Genomic DNA, 14,154 nt, shown 5'->3' on the forward strand with positions numbered 1-14,154 from the left:
GTACCAGTGCTGATATTGTCCATGAGAAATGCAAGGAAGGGGAGATGGGTTGTAATGTAGCTCCCTGTCAGCCACCCGCTTATCTGGGCAACAGCAGCATCCTGAGACACAAGGACCTGGCAGCATTAAAGCCTTATCTCTGGATTACCCCCTAAATATAGACGCTTGGGTTAAATCCAGCGTGAAGTCATAGCCCTTTACGTCCACTGTTTGTTTCCATGTCTTGCACAACGCTGTCGGAGGTACATTTTATAGCATGGCAGAGGGGAGGTACAGAGACTTGCACAGAGAGCGAGAGAGAGTGATGGTAAAGTCGCTGTGATTTACATCAGATAAGAATGCGAGAGGGCTTTTGGAGATGGCAGGCAGCTATGCTAAAGCTTACCATGGCTAAAGCTAGAGGCTAAGCCATAGCCAGGAGTAAGGGAACAGGGAACAGGGGCCAGCACATCCATCAGTAGGGATGGCTGGGAAACCAAACCTTACCAAGCCAGGATTCAGAACAATCAAAAGTATTGTGTGTGTCAATAGCCTAGATACCTAGATTTACTTTCACTTATGGAGTGAACAGAGCCAAAATATGTCTTTGAATAGGCTGAGTTATGGCTAGCCTAGACTAGGAGTGGCTTACTGTGCAGTCATACCTTTGAAGGCATGAGACAAGAGAATGGGCTTCGTTAGGAATAGGCTAGATTAGATCCAGTCGTACCTTTGAAGGCGGGCAGCTTCTGCAGCTCTCTGTTGTTGCTGAGGCTGAAGCGGGACGAGCTCTGCCTCTTGTCCTTCTTGACAGGTGTCTGGGAACCCGGCTGCTTGCCCTTCAGCAGCTGAGTGGTGGGAGGGACGCTGTTACTGCCTTTCCTATTGGAACCCTGCTGTGTGGAGGGGGGAGCAAGAAAGTGCATGGATCAGAGCATGCACATGGGTTTGTTCCTTAGACACCAAACGAAAGAAAACGACAAGAAACGGGAGGGACTATTCATTTTCAAGTAATTTCAAAAGGTTTTCCCGTACTGAGCACAACCCAGTGTAGTGTCGTCCCCGTCCCCCCTAGGGTGGATATGGAATCTGGTAAATGTGGGCAGTTTCTCATAGTCTTGTCCCACCTGCCTGCTGTGATCCATTAATCACCACACATACACCTGACAAGGCTGTCTCTCCGCTGTGGGGTTACATCAGAGTGGGGGATTTGTCAAATTCACTTAACTCAACTAATGTTGCCTTTCACACTACAAGACAGGGGTTTAGGGTTTTAGGCCTTAGTGAGCCGCCGGCCCGCTGACTGTATAGTAATGGGAGGAATAAAGCTGCTGGAACCCATGATGGGCACGGATTACTGACTCATGACACAACAGAAGGTCTTCTCTCCCACTGATTCATTTACCCAATGTGTGTTAGCTTCATACTGTCTTAGCTTCATAACTGTATAGCTTCATAGCGGTGTCGGCTTCATGGCGGTGTCGGCTTCTGCAGCTGGTCAGGCCCTTGGGTAAGAAAGTGGTGTGGTTCACACGTCCAAAAAACACAGGAGACCAATAGGAAATAGGTCTAGCTACATGTAATCAAAGTGGCAGAATTGTCTGTTCAGAAACAAGCAGAATAAATATCAACAGACTTCTCTGCTTGCATCTAGTGCCCTGTTTAACCCTGCTCAAACAATGAGAAGGTCGTGCCAGCTCAGACCATTGGCGCTTAAACAAAAGGCATTACACCAAGCCTGAACCAGCCTGTATAATATGACTCCCATGTTTTCGTTGTCTTCATCCCACTGATGTGGAAAGCTTAGAGCCTCAGTGGTCACAAGCATCCCAGAGGAGAGTGGAGCCTGGCTGTATGCAGAGAGGGGTTGGATTGGTTTGTGGGAGTAATACAGCGACAGCCATTTCAATTTGACACAAGGTTGGCGCATTAGCAGATCAGCTGCATGGCTGCTGACACACAGTACAGTACAGATAGATAACCCCGGATTACACCACTGAGCGTGGGGGGGTTAAACTGTTTCTATGAGGGCTTAATTACTGATTGGTGTATGTTCCTGTGGATTCAAGGCTATATCTACGTCTTCAGTACATCTGATTTCAACTGACATAGCTAGCCATCTTAAGTGGTCTCAGATCACAATGGTAGTAGCTAATGTTATGCAAACATTATTTATATTCTGACTAAGTAAAGGGATAGTGGCTACTATGTTTTTGAAACTGACAACTAGTCTCTCTCTACATGTGAATCCGGTTCATATCAGCTGCTTGGATAGAACAAAATGGCATTCACATTGAAATGCTTGCATTCAAAAACAATTGTTTTCTTTCATATTTTGTTTTTGGTGCTGTAGGTAGCTAAGTGTTTATCTTGCCCATTCATAGACGAGTTCTCGAGAGCTAGCCAAGTGTTTAGTTACCTCATGGTCGTTTTCTTGTCCTCCAGTTTTGCCAACTTTTCCAGACTCCTGTAAAGAAAACAAATATTTTAGGCATGCATTGTTCACAAGTCAACTAACTAATGTTTAGGGACAGGGGGGCACGTTTTGACTAACGTCAAATGCTAGCACTTCTTCATGTTTACCTTCCCAAGCTAAGCTAATGTTGTTTGACAGTTTTGTTGAAGTTGAACAAATTATTTAGTAACTTTAAGACATTAACTTTAATTGTAGCAAACGATAGCTATGCGTTTTCATGTCCCTCAAATCGTACTGTACTTTTCATTACAAACAATCTGACTAGCTTCACGTAACTAGCCAGCTAACGTTAGCTATCCAAGTTAGCATAGCTAGCTAACGTTAGCTAGTTATAATGGGACATTGTAAATGTCAAGTCGATGGCCGCCTGTTGGTAGTTTAAAACATAAAAAAACTAGATGTTGTACACTCCACTACTCGTATTAACAGTTTTGCAAACAAACTCCCAACCCACCTTGTCTTTTTTCGCTTTATTCGGCATTGCACAAATATAGCCGCCCTCGTACCCTGTCTGACGCTCTCCAGAAACTAAATCCTGACAACGCGTAGCGGTTCTTCTTCTTTGGTATCATGGCGTTCGCACATTTTGTTTGTGCATGCCGCCACCTACTGTGTGGTAGTGTGTGGTCGATTACGTTTTATTTTCTGATACAAAAATAAAAAGTAAGGAAAAAATGGCACCACCAACTAACCCTACACCTATATAACCAACCACTATTTAATCAAAATCACCACCCCATTCCACTACTTCGCCCCCTACTGATCCTATACCAGGCTGATGGCCTGGGAGGTCGAGACTCTTTTGTTCAACACCATAATAATAATAATAAGCCATTTAGCAGACGCTTTTGTCCAAAGCGACTTACAGTCATGCGTGCATATATTTTTTTACTTATGGGTGGTCCCGGGGATCGAACCCACTACCCTGGCGTTACAAGCGCTGTGCTCTACCAATTGAGCTACATAGGACCACACGCTACATAGGACCACACCATGTAATTATTCTAAACTAAATCCTACCTGCCAGCCTCGTTGCTCTTAAAAAAAGATAACAAAATATTTGAGACTATATCTAATGACGTTCTACTCAATATACTCTTTAAACTAATTTCCTGTATTGCCTTCTCCCTCAAACTAGATATTATCCTCTCTCTTTCCCTCTGATACTGCCCACACTGTTGCAATACATGCTCCACGTCTATGTTTCCTGACAATAATCACATTTTCCTGTTGGATGCTTTCCTATCACATTTAATGTCTTATTCAACTGGCTGTGTCCCACCCATAATCTTGTAAAAATTGCCTCCTCTCTTCTGTCCCTTCCTGCAGTCCTCCCCTCCCCCCTTTCCTCTGTACTTGAAAGAAATGCCTTCCCTTATTATCTCTATTCCACTGCTCCTGCCATCTCTGCACCATCACTGTGTATATCAGTCTTTTTGCCTCTGCCTTGCTCATTGAAACACACTACTAAGTGCTTGTTTAGCCAGTTCATCTACTGCCTCGTTCCCCTCCACCCCCACATGGGCTGGGACCCACGTAAATCTCTATGCCCATCTGTTTAATCCTGCCATGGGTTTGTAGCACCTCATAAAGCAGGTATTGTCTGCTACGTGAGCTAAAGGACTGGAGACTCATTAACACTGCACATGAATCAGAGCAAATAACTACTCTGTCTTGTTTGACTTCCTCCACCCACTTCAAGGCCAACAGTATGGCCATCAGCTCCACCGTATATACAGCCAGATTTACATTTACATTTTAGTCATTTAGCAGACGCTCTTATCCAGAGCGACTTACAGTTAGTGAATACATATATTTTCATACTGGCCCCCGTGGGAATTGAACCCACAACCCTGGCGTTGCAAACGCCATGCTCTATCAACTGAGCTACATCCCTGCCGGCCATTCCCTCCCCTACCCTACCCTGGACGACGCTGGGCCAATTGATCTGTAATACGTTTCTTGTCTTCCACCCCACATTCCTGCACTACAAATGCTGACCCAGTACGTCCTGTCCTTGGATCTTTTGAACCATCTGTGTAAATGGCCACAAAATCCTGATACACAGTATCCAGACGTCTCTTAAACAAATCAGATGGACCAACACCCTCCCTATCTTTCTGTGGTCTCTCCAACACTTCTAGATTGACTACTGGAGGCGGGAGTAGCCACGGTGGATTTACAGGAATAGCTACCGTTGGACTAAACTCCCTTCCATACAGTCCCATCCCCTTCGCCTGGGTATAAAGCTGTCCCAACTGCAGAGCTTTCTTTTAAGCACCATGGAGTGAATCCTTACCACCTTTACACCTGGCTATCAGCCGAGCCTTGTCTGGCAGCGAAACAGTTCATTCTGCCTCATTTACTGCCTTTTTAAAAAAAACAGAGCTGATATGGCTGACTTGCTTAAACAAATGTGGTTTCTACTGACAATTGAGATGTACAAACTATGGCATAACGGAACGATAAAAGGCAATCCGTAATTTCGATTAAGACATTAATGAGCGAGCTAAAACAGACGTAGTCAATATAACTATTTGTTCAGCACTTTTGAAATGTACTGCGACAGAATTCAGAACATGGGCCGTTCTTACAGTTTTCTCCCTGTACACCAAGTCAGAACCATAGGATAAATAAAGGGGGCATATAAGCAGACAATGAAAGCTCTTACAATATTCGATGATGACATTTCTCTAAAACAGGCTATAGGCTACATGAACACCACCAAGTCAGAACAGTAGGCTAAATTGTGAGGAGGAAAGGGACCAAATTATTAGGGTGAGGCAAATGGGCTAGTAACAGCTTACTACACAACATACACTTAGTATTACTTAGCTACGGTATACATATCTCCCTGGCATATTACATCATTTATGCGGCAGCATACAAAACATTTTTGGACTCACCACTGTGCTCACTTGAACAGGAAGATGGCACGGCGGTCCTTCTTGTGGGCAAGTTTTGTCAAGAAACTTTGTCATCAAAGTCTGGCATTCTCTGGATTTATGGTGCTTTCAGACAACTGGGAACTCGGAAAAAAACAAAGTTGAATCATGATGTCAGTGATCTTCAGGTCGGAGCTCTAAAAAGAGGCCAGAGTTCCCGACTTGGAATTCCAAGTTGGATGACCGTTCAAAATGTATTTTCCCAGTCGGAACTCATTTCTTTCAGAGTTCCCAGTTGTCTTGAACTCACTGAAGTCTAAGATTTCCAAGTTCAGAGTTTCCAGTTGTTTTGAACGCAGCAGAAATCATGCTGGATTGACAGCATGGCCAGTGTATTCAACCTTTTCTGGCCCATGGTGTTGCGTGTGAATGTTTATCCTTTTAAGCTTGGAAAAGAGACCCTTAAACCCAGACTTGGACCACACACTCTCTCCACCAAATAGCAGGGGAAGCACATTACCGGGGGCAAACTCCCCGCCTTCCAGGACACCTACAGGACACCTACAGCACCCGATGTCACAGGAAGGCCAAAAAGATCATCAAGGACATCAACCACCCGAGCCACTGCCTGTTCACCCCGCTATTATCCAGAAGGCGAGGTCAGTACAGGTGCATCAAAGCTGGGACCAAGAGACTGAAAAACAGCTTCAATCTCAAGGCCATCAGACTGTTAAATAGCCACCACTAGCACATTAGAGGCTGCTGCTGCCTATTGAAATCAGTGGCCACTTTAATAATGTTTACATATCTTGCACTACTCATCTCATATGTATATACTGTATTCTATAATATTCTACTGTATCTTAGTCCATGCCGCTCTGTCATTGCTTGTCCATATATGTATATATTCTTAATTCCATTCCTTACTTAGATTTGTGTGTATTGGGTATATGTTGTGAAATTGTTAGATATTACTTCTTAGATATTACTGCACTGTCGGAGCTAGAAGCACAAGCATTTCGTTACACCCGCAATAACATCTGCTAAACACGTATTATTTGACAAATAAAATTTGATTTCATCCTGCACTCTCTTCACTAACTCAGCATATGACACCTTCTCTTCTACTCTGACCCTGGCAATCTCAACCTGTCTCTCTTGCACTGGGCACTTCTGATACCCAGCAACATCGGCACCCCCACAGTTGACACACACAGTTTTTTCCACCGATACTACACATTCCTTTCAAATCAAATCAAATCAAATTTTATTGGTCACATGCGCCGAATACAACAGGTGCAGACATTACAGTGAAATGCTTACTTACAGCCCTTAACCAACAGTGCATTTATTTTTAACAAAAAAAAGTAAAAATAAAACAACAACAAAAAAAGTGTTGAGAAGAAAAAGAGCAGAAGTAAAATAAAATAACAGTAGGGAGGCTATATATACAGGGGGGTACCGGTGCAGAGTCAATGTGCGGGGGCACCGGCTAGTTGAGGTAGTTGAAGCTAGTTGAGGTAGTTTGTCCCATGCCCTCCTGCATTTCTCACATCTCAGAATCTTCCTCCAACACACTGTTGCAACATGGCCATAAGCTTGGCATCTGAAACACCTTAGTGGGTTAGGCACAAAATATCTCACGGGATCCCCTTTCTCCAAAAATGTCACTCCCACTGGGCCGAATCATCCTTTGCATGACCATCGGGGCGAGGCTCGGACTCAGAGGGCTTCACCATACCTACCACCACAGGTCATTCATCCCCACTCTCGTCAGGTTAAATTTCTGAGCCATCAGAGACAACAGAATGCAGTTTGTACTTGGCCATTCTTCTTCAACACACATCTTTACGCTGCACTCAGCTCTTCTCCTTCTTCTTCGCTGCCATAACCACGGCGATCCATTCACCATGCTCATGCCACACCTTCATCCGCTGTACTGCTTGCAGAACACGTACTGATGGCCTTTCTCCAATACCCAACTTCTGTTCCTTAGCCCAATTTACTAGTCTGGCTGTCTCTCGCCTCTCCATGCTCCCAAAATATGGGCTACTCTGCCCATCGAACTTCGTGTCTCACAGATTGTCTGGATGAAGCATCATAGGAACATTTTGATTTTCCACGTAGTGAGAAGATACAGCACTGTGGCGGTTCACCTATCCTCTCCGATATAATAGGCTGCTAACTGTCAGGCGACTCAACGTCTCTTTTTGACAGACAGTGCTCGAGAGTGCATGGGAGCACCCACACATTGGCACCCACCCTGCTGGCAAGACACATTAAAACGGCAGCTGGTTGACATCAGTCAAGTTGGGTGGTTGTCTATCTGGCTCCCTCTCCAACGTGGCAGGTAGCTAGCAGTTTTTCTTTTAATGTATGGTTGTAACTTTTTTTTTTTTCATCTGCTGGAGACTCACAATTCTTATGTCAACAGTAACTGTTATCTACAAAGTCATATTTGTATTTTGGTGTCAGATTGCTCCAACTATGACACATTTCTATATTTCACAAAGAAATAACAATGGACATGTAGCAAATACTTAGTATGTACACTACCGGTCAAAAGTTTTAGAACACCTACTCATTCAATGTTTTTTCTTTATTTGTACTATTTTCTACAATTTCAACCCTTCTGACATACAGCTTGATGTTGTTCTTCTTCTTCTTGTTCTCAAAGAGGTCAAAGGGTGCGCGGCGAGGCACAAAGAGCAGGGCACGGAACTCCAGCTGGCCCTCCACTGAGAAGTGCTGTGGAAGAAAACAAACAGAAGGTCAACAACTGAATTCAAAAACCTTCATGTACACTACCGGTCAAAAGTTTCAGAACACCTAGTCATTCAAGGGTTTTTCTTTATTTTTACTATTATCTACCTTGTAGAATAATAGTGAAGATCTCAAATCTATGAATACCACATATGGAATCATGTAGTAACCAAATATATATTTTATATTTGAGATTCTTCAAATAGCCACCTTTTGCCTTGATGACAGCTTTTTACACTCTTGGCATTCTCTCAACCAGCTTCACCTGGAATGCTTTTCCAACAGTCTTGAAGGATTTCCCACATATGCTGAGCACTTGTTGGCTGCTTTTCCTTCACTCTGCGGTCCGACTCATCCCAAACCATCTCAATTTGGTTGAGGTCGGGGGATTGTGGAGGCCAGGTCATCTGATGCAGCACTCCACCACTCTCCTTCTTGGTAAAATAGCCTTTACACAGCCTGGAGGTGTGTTGGGTCATTGTCCTGTTGAAAAACAAATGATAGTCCCACTAAGCCCAAACCAGATGGGATGGTGTATTGCTGCAGAATGCTGTGGTAGCCATGCTGGTTAAGTGTGCCTTGAATTCTAAATAAATCCCAGACAGTGTCACCAGCAAAGCACCCCCACACCCTAACACCTCCTCCTCCATGCTTTACGGTGGGAAATACATATGCAGAGATTATCCTTTCACCCACACTGCGTCCCACAAAGACAAGGCGGTTGGAACCAAACATCTCCAATTTGGACAAATTTCCACTTATCTATTGTCCATTGCTCGTGTTTCTTGGCCCAAGCAAGTCTCTTTTTCTCATTGGTGTCCTTTATTAGTGGTTCTTTGCAGCAACTCAACCATGAATGCCTGATTCACGCAGTCTCCTCTGAACAGTTCATGTTGAGATGTGTCTGTTACTTGAACTGTGAAGCATTTATTTGGGCTGCAATTTCTGAGGCTGGTAACTCCAATGAACTTATCCTCTGCAGCAGAGGTAACTCTGGGTCTTCCATTCCTGTGGCGGTCCTCATGAGAGCCAGTTTCATCATAGCGCTTGATGGTTTTTGCGACTGCACTTGTAGAACATTTCAAAGTTCTTGAAATGTTCCATACTTTTTGACCTGGCCCGGGTATCCTGGATGGATATTGACCTCATTCCGTCAGTAGAGGATGCCTGGTTGTTCTTTAAAAGTGCTTTCCTCTCAATCTTAAATAAGCATGCCCCGTTCAAAAAATTCAGAACTAAGAACAGATATAGCCCCTGGTTCTCCTCAGACTTGACTGCCCTTGACCAGCACAAAAACATCCTGTGGCGTACTGCATTAGCATCGAACAGCACCCGCGATATGCAACTTTTTAGGGAAGTCAGGAACCAATATACACAATCAGTTAGGAAAGCAAAGGCTAGCTTTTTCAAACAGAAATGTGCATCCTGTAGCACTAACTCCAAAAAGTTTTGGGACACTGTAAAGTTCATGGAAAATAAGAGCACCTCCTCCCAACTGCCCACTGCACTGAGGCTAGGAAACACTGTCACCACCGATAAATCTACAATTATCGAGAATTTCAACAAGCATTTTGATATGGCTGGCCATGCATTCCACCTGGCTACCACTACCCCGGCCACCAGCTCGGCACCCTCCGCTGCAAATTGCCCATGCCCCCGCCCCCGCTTCTCCTTCACACAAATTCAGACAGCTACTGTCCTGAAAGAGCTGAAAAATCTGGACCCCTACAAATCAGCTGGGCTAGACAATCTGGACCCTTTCTTTCTAAAATTAGCCGCCGAAATTGTTGCAACCCCTATTACTAGCCTGTTCAACCTCTTTTTCGTAATGTCTGAGATCCCCAGAGATTGGAAAGCTGCCGCAGTCATCCACCTCTTCAAAGGGGGTGACACACTAGATCCAAACTGTTATAGACCTATATCCATCCTGCCCTGCCTTTCGAAAGTTTTTGAAAGCCAAGTTAACAAACAGATCACCGACCATTTCGAATCCCACCGTACCTTCTCCGCTATGCAATCCGGTTTCCGAGCTGGTCATGGGTGCAGCTCAGCCACGCTAAAGGTCCTAAACGACAAAATAAAATGCGTTCGATAAAAGACAGTACTGTGCAGCCGTCTTCATCGACTTGGCCAAGGCTTTTGACTCTGTCAATCACCGCATTCTTATTGGCAGACTAAATAGCCTTGGTTTCTCAAATGAATGCCTCGCCTGGTTCACCAACTACTTCTCAGATAGAGTTCAATGTGTCAAATCGGAGAGCCTGTTGTCTGGACCTCTGGCCGTCTCTATGGGGGTGCCACAGGGTTCAATTCTCGGGCCGACTCTATTTTCTGTGTATATCAATGATGTCGCTCTTGCTGCTGGTGACGCTCGGATCCACCTCTATGCGGACGACACCATTTTGTATACATCTGGCCCTTCATTGGACACTGTGTTAACAAACCTCCAAACGAGCTTCAACTGCTCTTAAACACTAGTAAAACTAAATGCATGCTCTTCAACCGAACGCTGCTTGCACCCGCCCAACCGACTAGAATCACTACTCTCGGCGGGTCTGACCTAGAGTATGTGGACAACTACAAATACCTAGGTGTCTGGTTAGACTGTAAACTCTCCTTCCAGACTCACATTAAGCATCTCCAATCCAAAGTTAGATCTAGAATCGGCTTCCTATTTCGCAACAAAGCCTCCTTCACTCATGCTGCCAAACATGCCCTCGTAAAACTGACTATCACACCGATCCTTGACTTCAGCGATGTAATTTACAAATTAGCCTCCAACACTCTACTCAGCAAATTGGATGTAGTCTATCACAGTGCCATCCGTTTTGTCACCAAAGCCCCATACACTACCCACCATTGTGACCTGTACGCTCTTGTTGGCTGGCCCTCACTACATATTTGTCGCCAAACCCACTGGCTCCAGGTCATCTATAAATCACTGCTAGGCAAATCCCCATCTTATCTTAGCTCACTGGTCACCATAGCAACACCCACCCGCGCTCCAGCAGGTATATCTCACTGGTCATCCCCAAAGCCAACACCTCCTTTGGCCGCCATTCCTTCCAGTTCTCTGCTGCCAATGACTGGAACGAACTGCAAAAATCTCTGAAGCTGGAGACTCTTATCTCCCTCACTAACTTTATGCATCAGTTGTCAGAGCAGCTTAACGATCACTGCACCTGTACACAGCCCATCTGAAATTAGCCCACCCAACTACCTCATCCCCTTATTGTTATTTATTTTGCTAATTTGCACCGCAGTATCTCTATTTGCACATCATCTTTTGCACATCTATCATTCCAGTGTTAATACGAAATTGTAACTATTTTGCACTATGGCCTATGTATTGCCTTACCTCCATAACTTACTACATTCGCACACACTGTATATATATGTTCTGTTTGTATTTTTGACTTTATGTTTCGTTTACCCCATATGTAACTCTGTGTTGTTGTTGTTTTTATCGCACTGCTTTGCTTTATCTTGGCCAGGTCGCAGTTGTAAATGAGAACTTGTTCTCAACTGGCTTACCTGGTTAAATAAAGGTGAAAAAAAAAATATATATATATATTTACAATGTAGAAAATAGTAAAAATAAAGAAAAACCCTTGAATGAGTAGGTGTTCTAAAACTTTTGACCGGTAGTGTAGCTGGTACTTGTATTGTAGTTTCTCATCATCATGTTTAATATGACAATTATCTCTGTTAGTCTGTTTGGGATAGCATAGTAGATGCAGATGCCATCTGTTGGCCAAGCTCTCTGATGCAAGACTGTGTAGTGCATAATGTTCTTCCTCTTCCATTCGTGGTGTCTATTCATAGGCTACAGTGAGGGAAATAAGTATTTGATCCCCTGCTGATTTTGTACGTTTGCCCACTGACAAAGAAAGTCTATAATTGTAATGGTAGGTTTATTTGAACAGTGAGAGACAGAATAACAACAAATAAATCTGCTTCTGTGGACAGGTGTCTTTTATACAGGTAACAAACTGAGATTAGGAGCACTCCCTTTAAGAGTGTGCTCCTAATCTCAGCTCATTACCTGTATAAAAGACACCTGGGAGCCAGAAATCTTTCTGATTGAGAGGGGGTCAAATACTTATTTCCCTCATTAAAATGCAAATCAATTTATAACATTTTTGACATGCGTTTTTCTGGATTTTTTTGTTGTTATTCTGTCTCTCACTGTCCAAATAAACCTACCATTAAAATTATAGACTGATCATGTCTTTGTCAGTGGGCAAACGTACAAAATCAGCAGGGGATCAAATACTTTTTTCCCTCACTGTATGCTATGCAACTATGCCATTATGTGAAAACTGTGTAATTGTTATCATAAACAATGATTGTAATGCAAAGTATTTCTCAGCACAGTAGGGGAGAGTGGGGTAGGTTGAGCCAAAGGGGTAAGTTGAGACACCCATAAAATTTATCATTAATCATTTGACCAAATATTTAGGAAGAGGTCATCAGTTCATGGAGTCTGTGGAGGACGAAACATGGAAAAAGTGGTAAGAAAATTAGATCCAAAAAACAAATTAATTTAACTTCACCAAGTCAAATTAATGTATTGTCTTCTAATCAAATCAAAGCAAATCAAATGTAATTTGTCACATGCGCCAAATACAACAGGTGTAGACCTTACCGTGAAATGCTTACTTACAAGCCCTTAACCAACAATGCAGTTCAAGAAATAGAGTTAAGAAAGTATTTACTAAACTAAAGTAAAAAATAAAATAACAAGTAACACAATAAAATAACAATACCGAGGCTGTAAACAGGGGGTACCAGTACAGAGTCAATGTGCGGGGATAAGGTTAGTCAAGGTAATTAGTACCTCGACTAGAGGGAGGTGTTTAGTCCCAGGGTCCTTAGCTTAGTGATGAGCTTTGTGGGCACTATGGTGTTGAACGCTGAGCTGTAGTCAATGATCATCATTATCACATAGGTGTTCCTTTTGTCAGGTGGGAAAGGGCAGTGTGGAGTGAGATTGAGATTGCGTCATCTGTGGATCTGTTGGGGCGGTATGCGAATTGGAGTGGGTCTAGGGTTTCCGTGATGATGGTGTTGATATGAGCCATGACCAGCCTTTCAAAGCACTTCATGGCTACCAACGTGAGTGCTACGGGGTGGTAGTCATTTAGGCAGGTTACCTTTGCTTTCTTGGGCACAGGGACTATGGTTGTCTGCTTTAAACATGTAGGTATTACAGACTCGGTCAGGGAGAGGTTGAAAATGTCAGTGAAGACACTTGCCAGTTGGTCCGCGCATGCTCTGAGTACACGTCCTGGTAATCCATCTGGCCCCGCGGCCTTGTGAATGTTGACCTGTTTAAAGGTCTTGCTCACATTGGCTACGGAGAGCATGCTCACACAGTCGTCCGGAACAGCTGGTGCTCTCATGCATGGTTCAGTGTTGCTTGCCTCGAAGCGAGCATAAAAGGCATTTAGCTCGTCTGGTAGGCTCGCGTCACTGGGAAGCTCGCGGCTGAGTTTCCCTTTGTAGTCCGTAATAGTTTGCAAGCCCTGCCACATCTGACGAGCGTCAGAGCCGGTGTAGTACGATTCAATCTTAGTCCTGTATTGAAGCTTTGCCTGTGTGATGGATCTTTGTCCAGTTCGAGGTGAGTAATCGCTGTTCTGATATCCAGAAGCTCATTTCAGTCATAAGAGACGGTAGAAGCAACATTATGTACAAAATACGTTACAAACAATGCGGAAAAACACACAAAATAGCGCAGTTGGTTAGGAGCCCGTAAAACGACAGCCATCCCCTCCACCATTATCTTAGAGGTTTCATGACGCTTGTAGCTACACCAAAGTAGATAATTAAGATTGTTCTATACATCAGTTGGGGTCTCTATAAGCTTCTATATGAGATTCTAAACCTAGCATGAAAATGCATCCTTGTAGCTTTGTGGGCTAATATAGTCAAAATGTTTGCCTTGGGGTAAATTGAGCCAATGGCCATGGGGTAAGTTGAGCAAATGGGTGAGTCAATGGCAAGTTGAGCAAATTGAAACATTTTCTTCCCAGGCGTAATGCAAGG

At 43.8% G+C, this 14,154-nt stretch overlaps 1 protein-coding gene across 2 annotated transcripts in view; it reads right to left on the bottom strand.

Annotated features, from left to right (window-relative positions):
* Positions 1-2,990, bottom strand: part of LOC311106526 (serine/threonine-protein phosphatase 2A 56 kDa regulatory subunit gamma isoform-like) — a 52,046-nt gene extending 49,056 nt beyond the window's left edge. Inside the window, exons 1-3 of one of the 2 annotated variants that reach the window (XM_084148888.1) lie at positions 2,910-2,990; positions 2,399-2,446; positions 710-872 (exon numbers count right to left, since the gene is read on the bottom strand). In XM_084148888.1, coding sequence (XP_084005014.1) covers positions 710-872; positions 2,399-2,446; positions 2,910-2,936 — 238 coding nt within the window. In that variant the 5' untranslated portion in view covers positions 2,937-2,990. Of the gene's footprint in view, positions 1-709; positions 876-2,398; positions 2,447-2,909 lie in introns of both variants that reach the window. The other variant, XM_084148887.1, reaches the window with a different exon arrangement.
* Between the last annotated feature and the right edge of the window lie 11,164 nt (positions 2,991-14,154).

The sequence above is a fragment of the Coregonus lavaretus genome (genome assembly GCF_964263955.1).
Source record: "Coregonus lavaretus genome assembly, chromosome: 31".
NCBI classification, from domain to species: Eukaryota; Metazoa; Chordata; class Actinopteri; order Salmoniformes; family Salmonidae; genus Coregonus; species Coregonus lavaretus.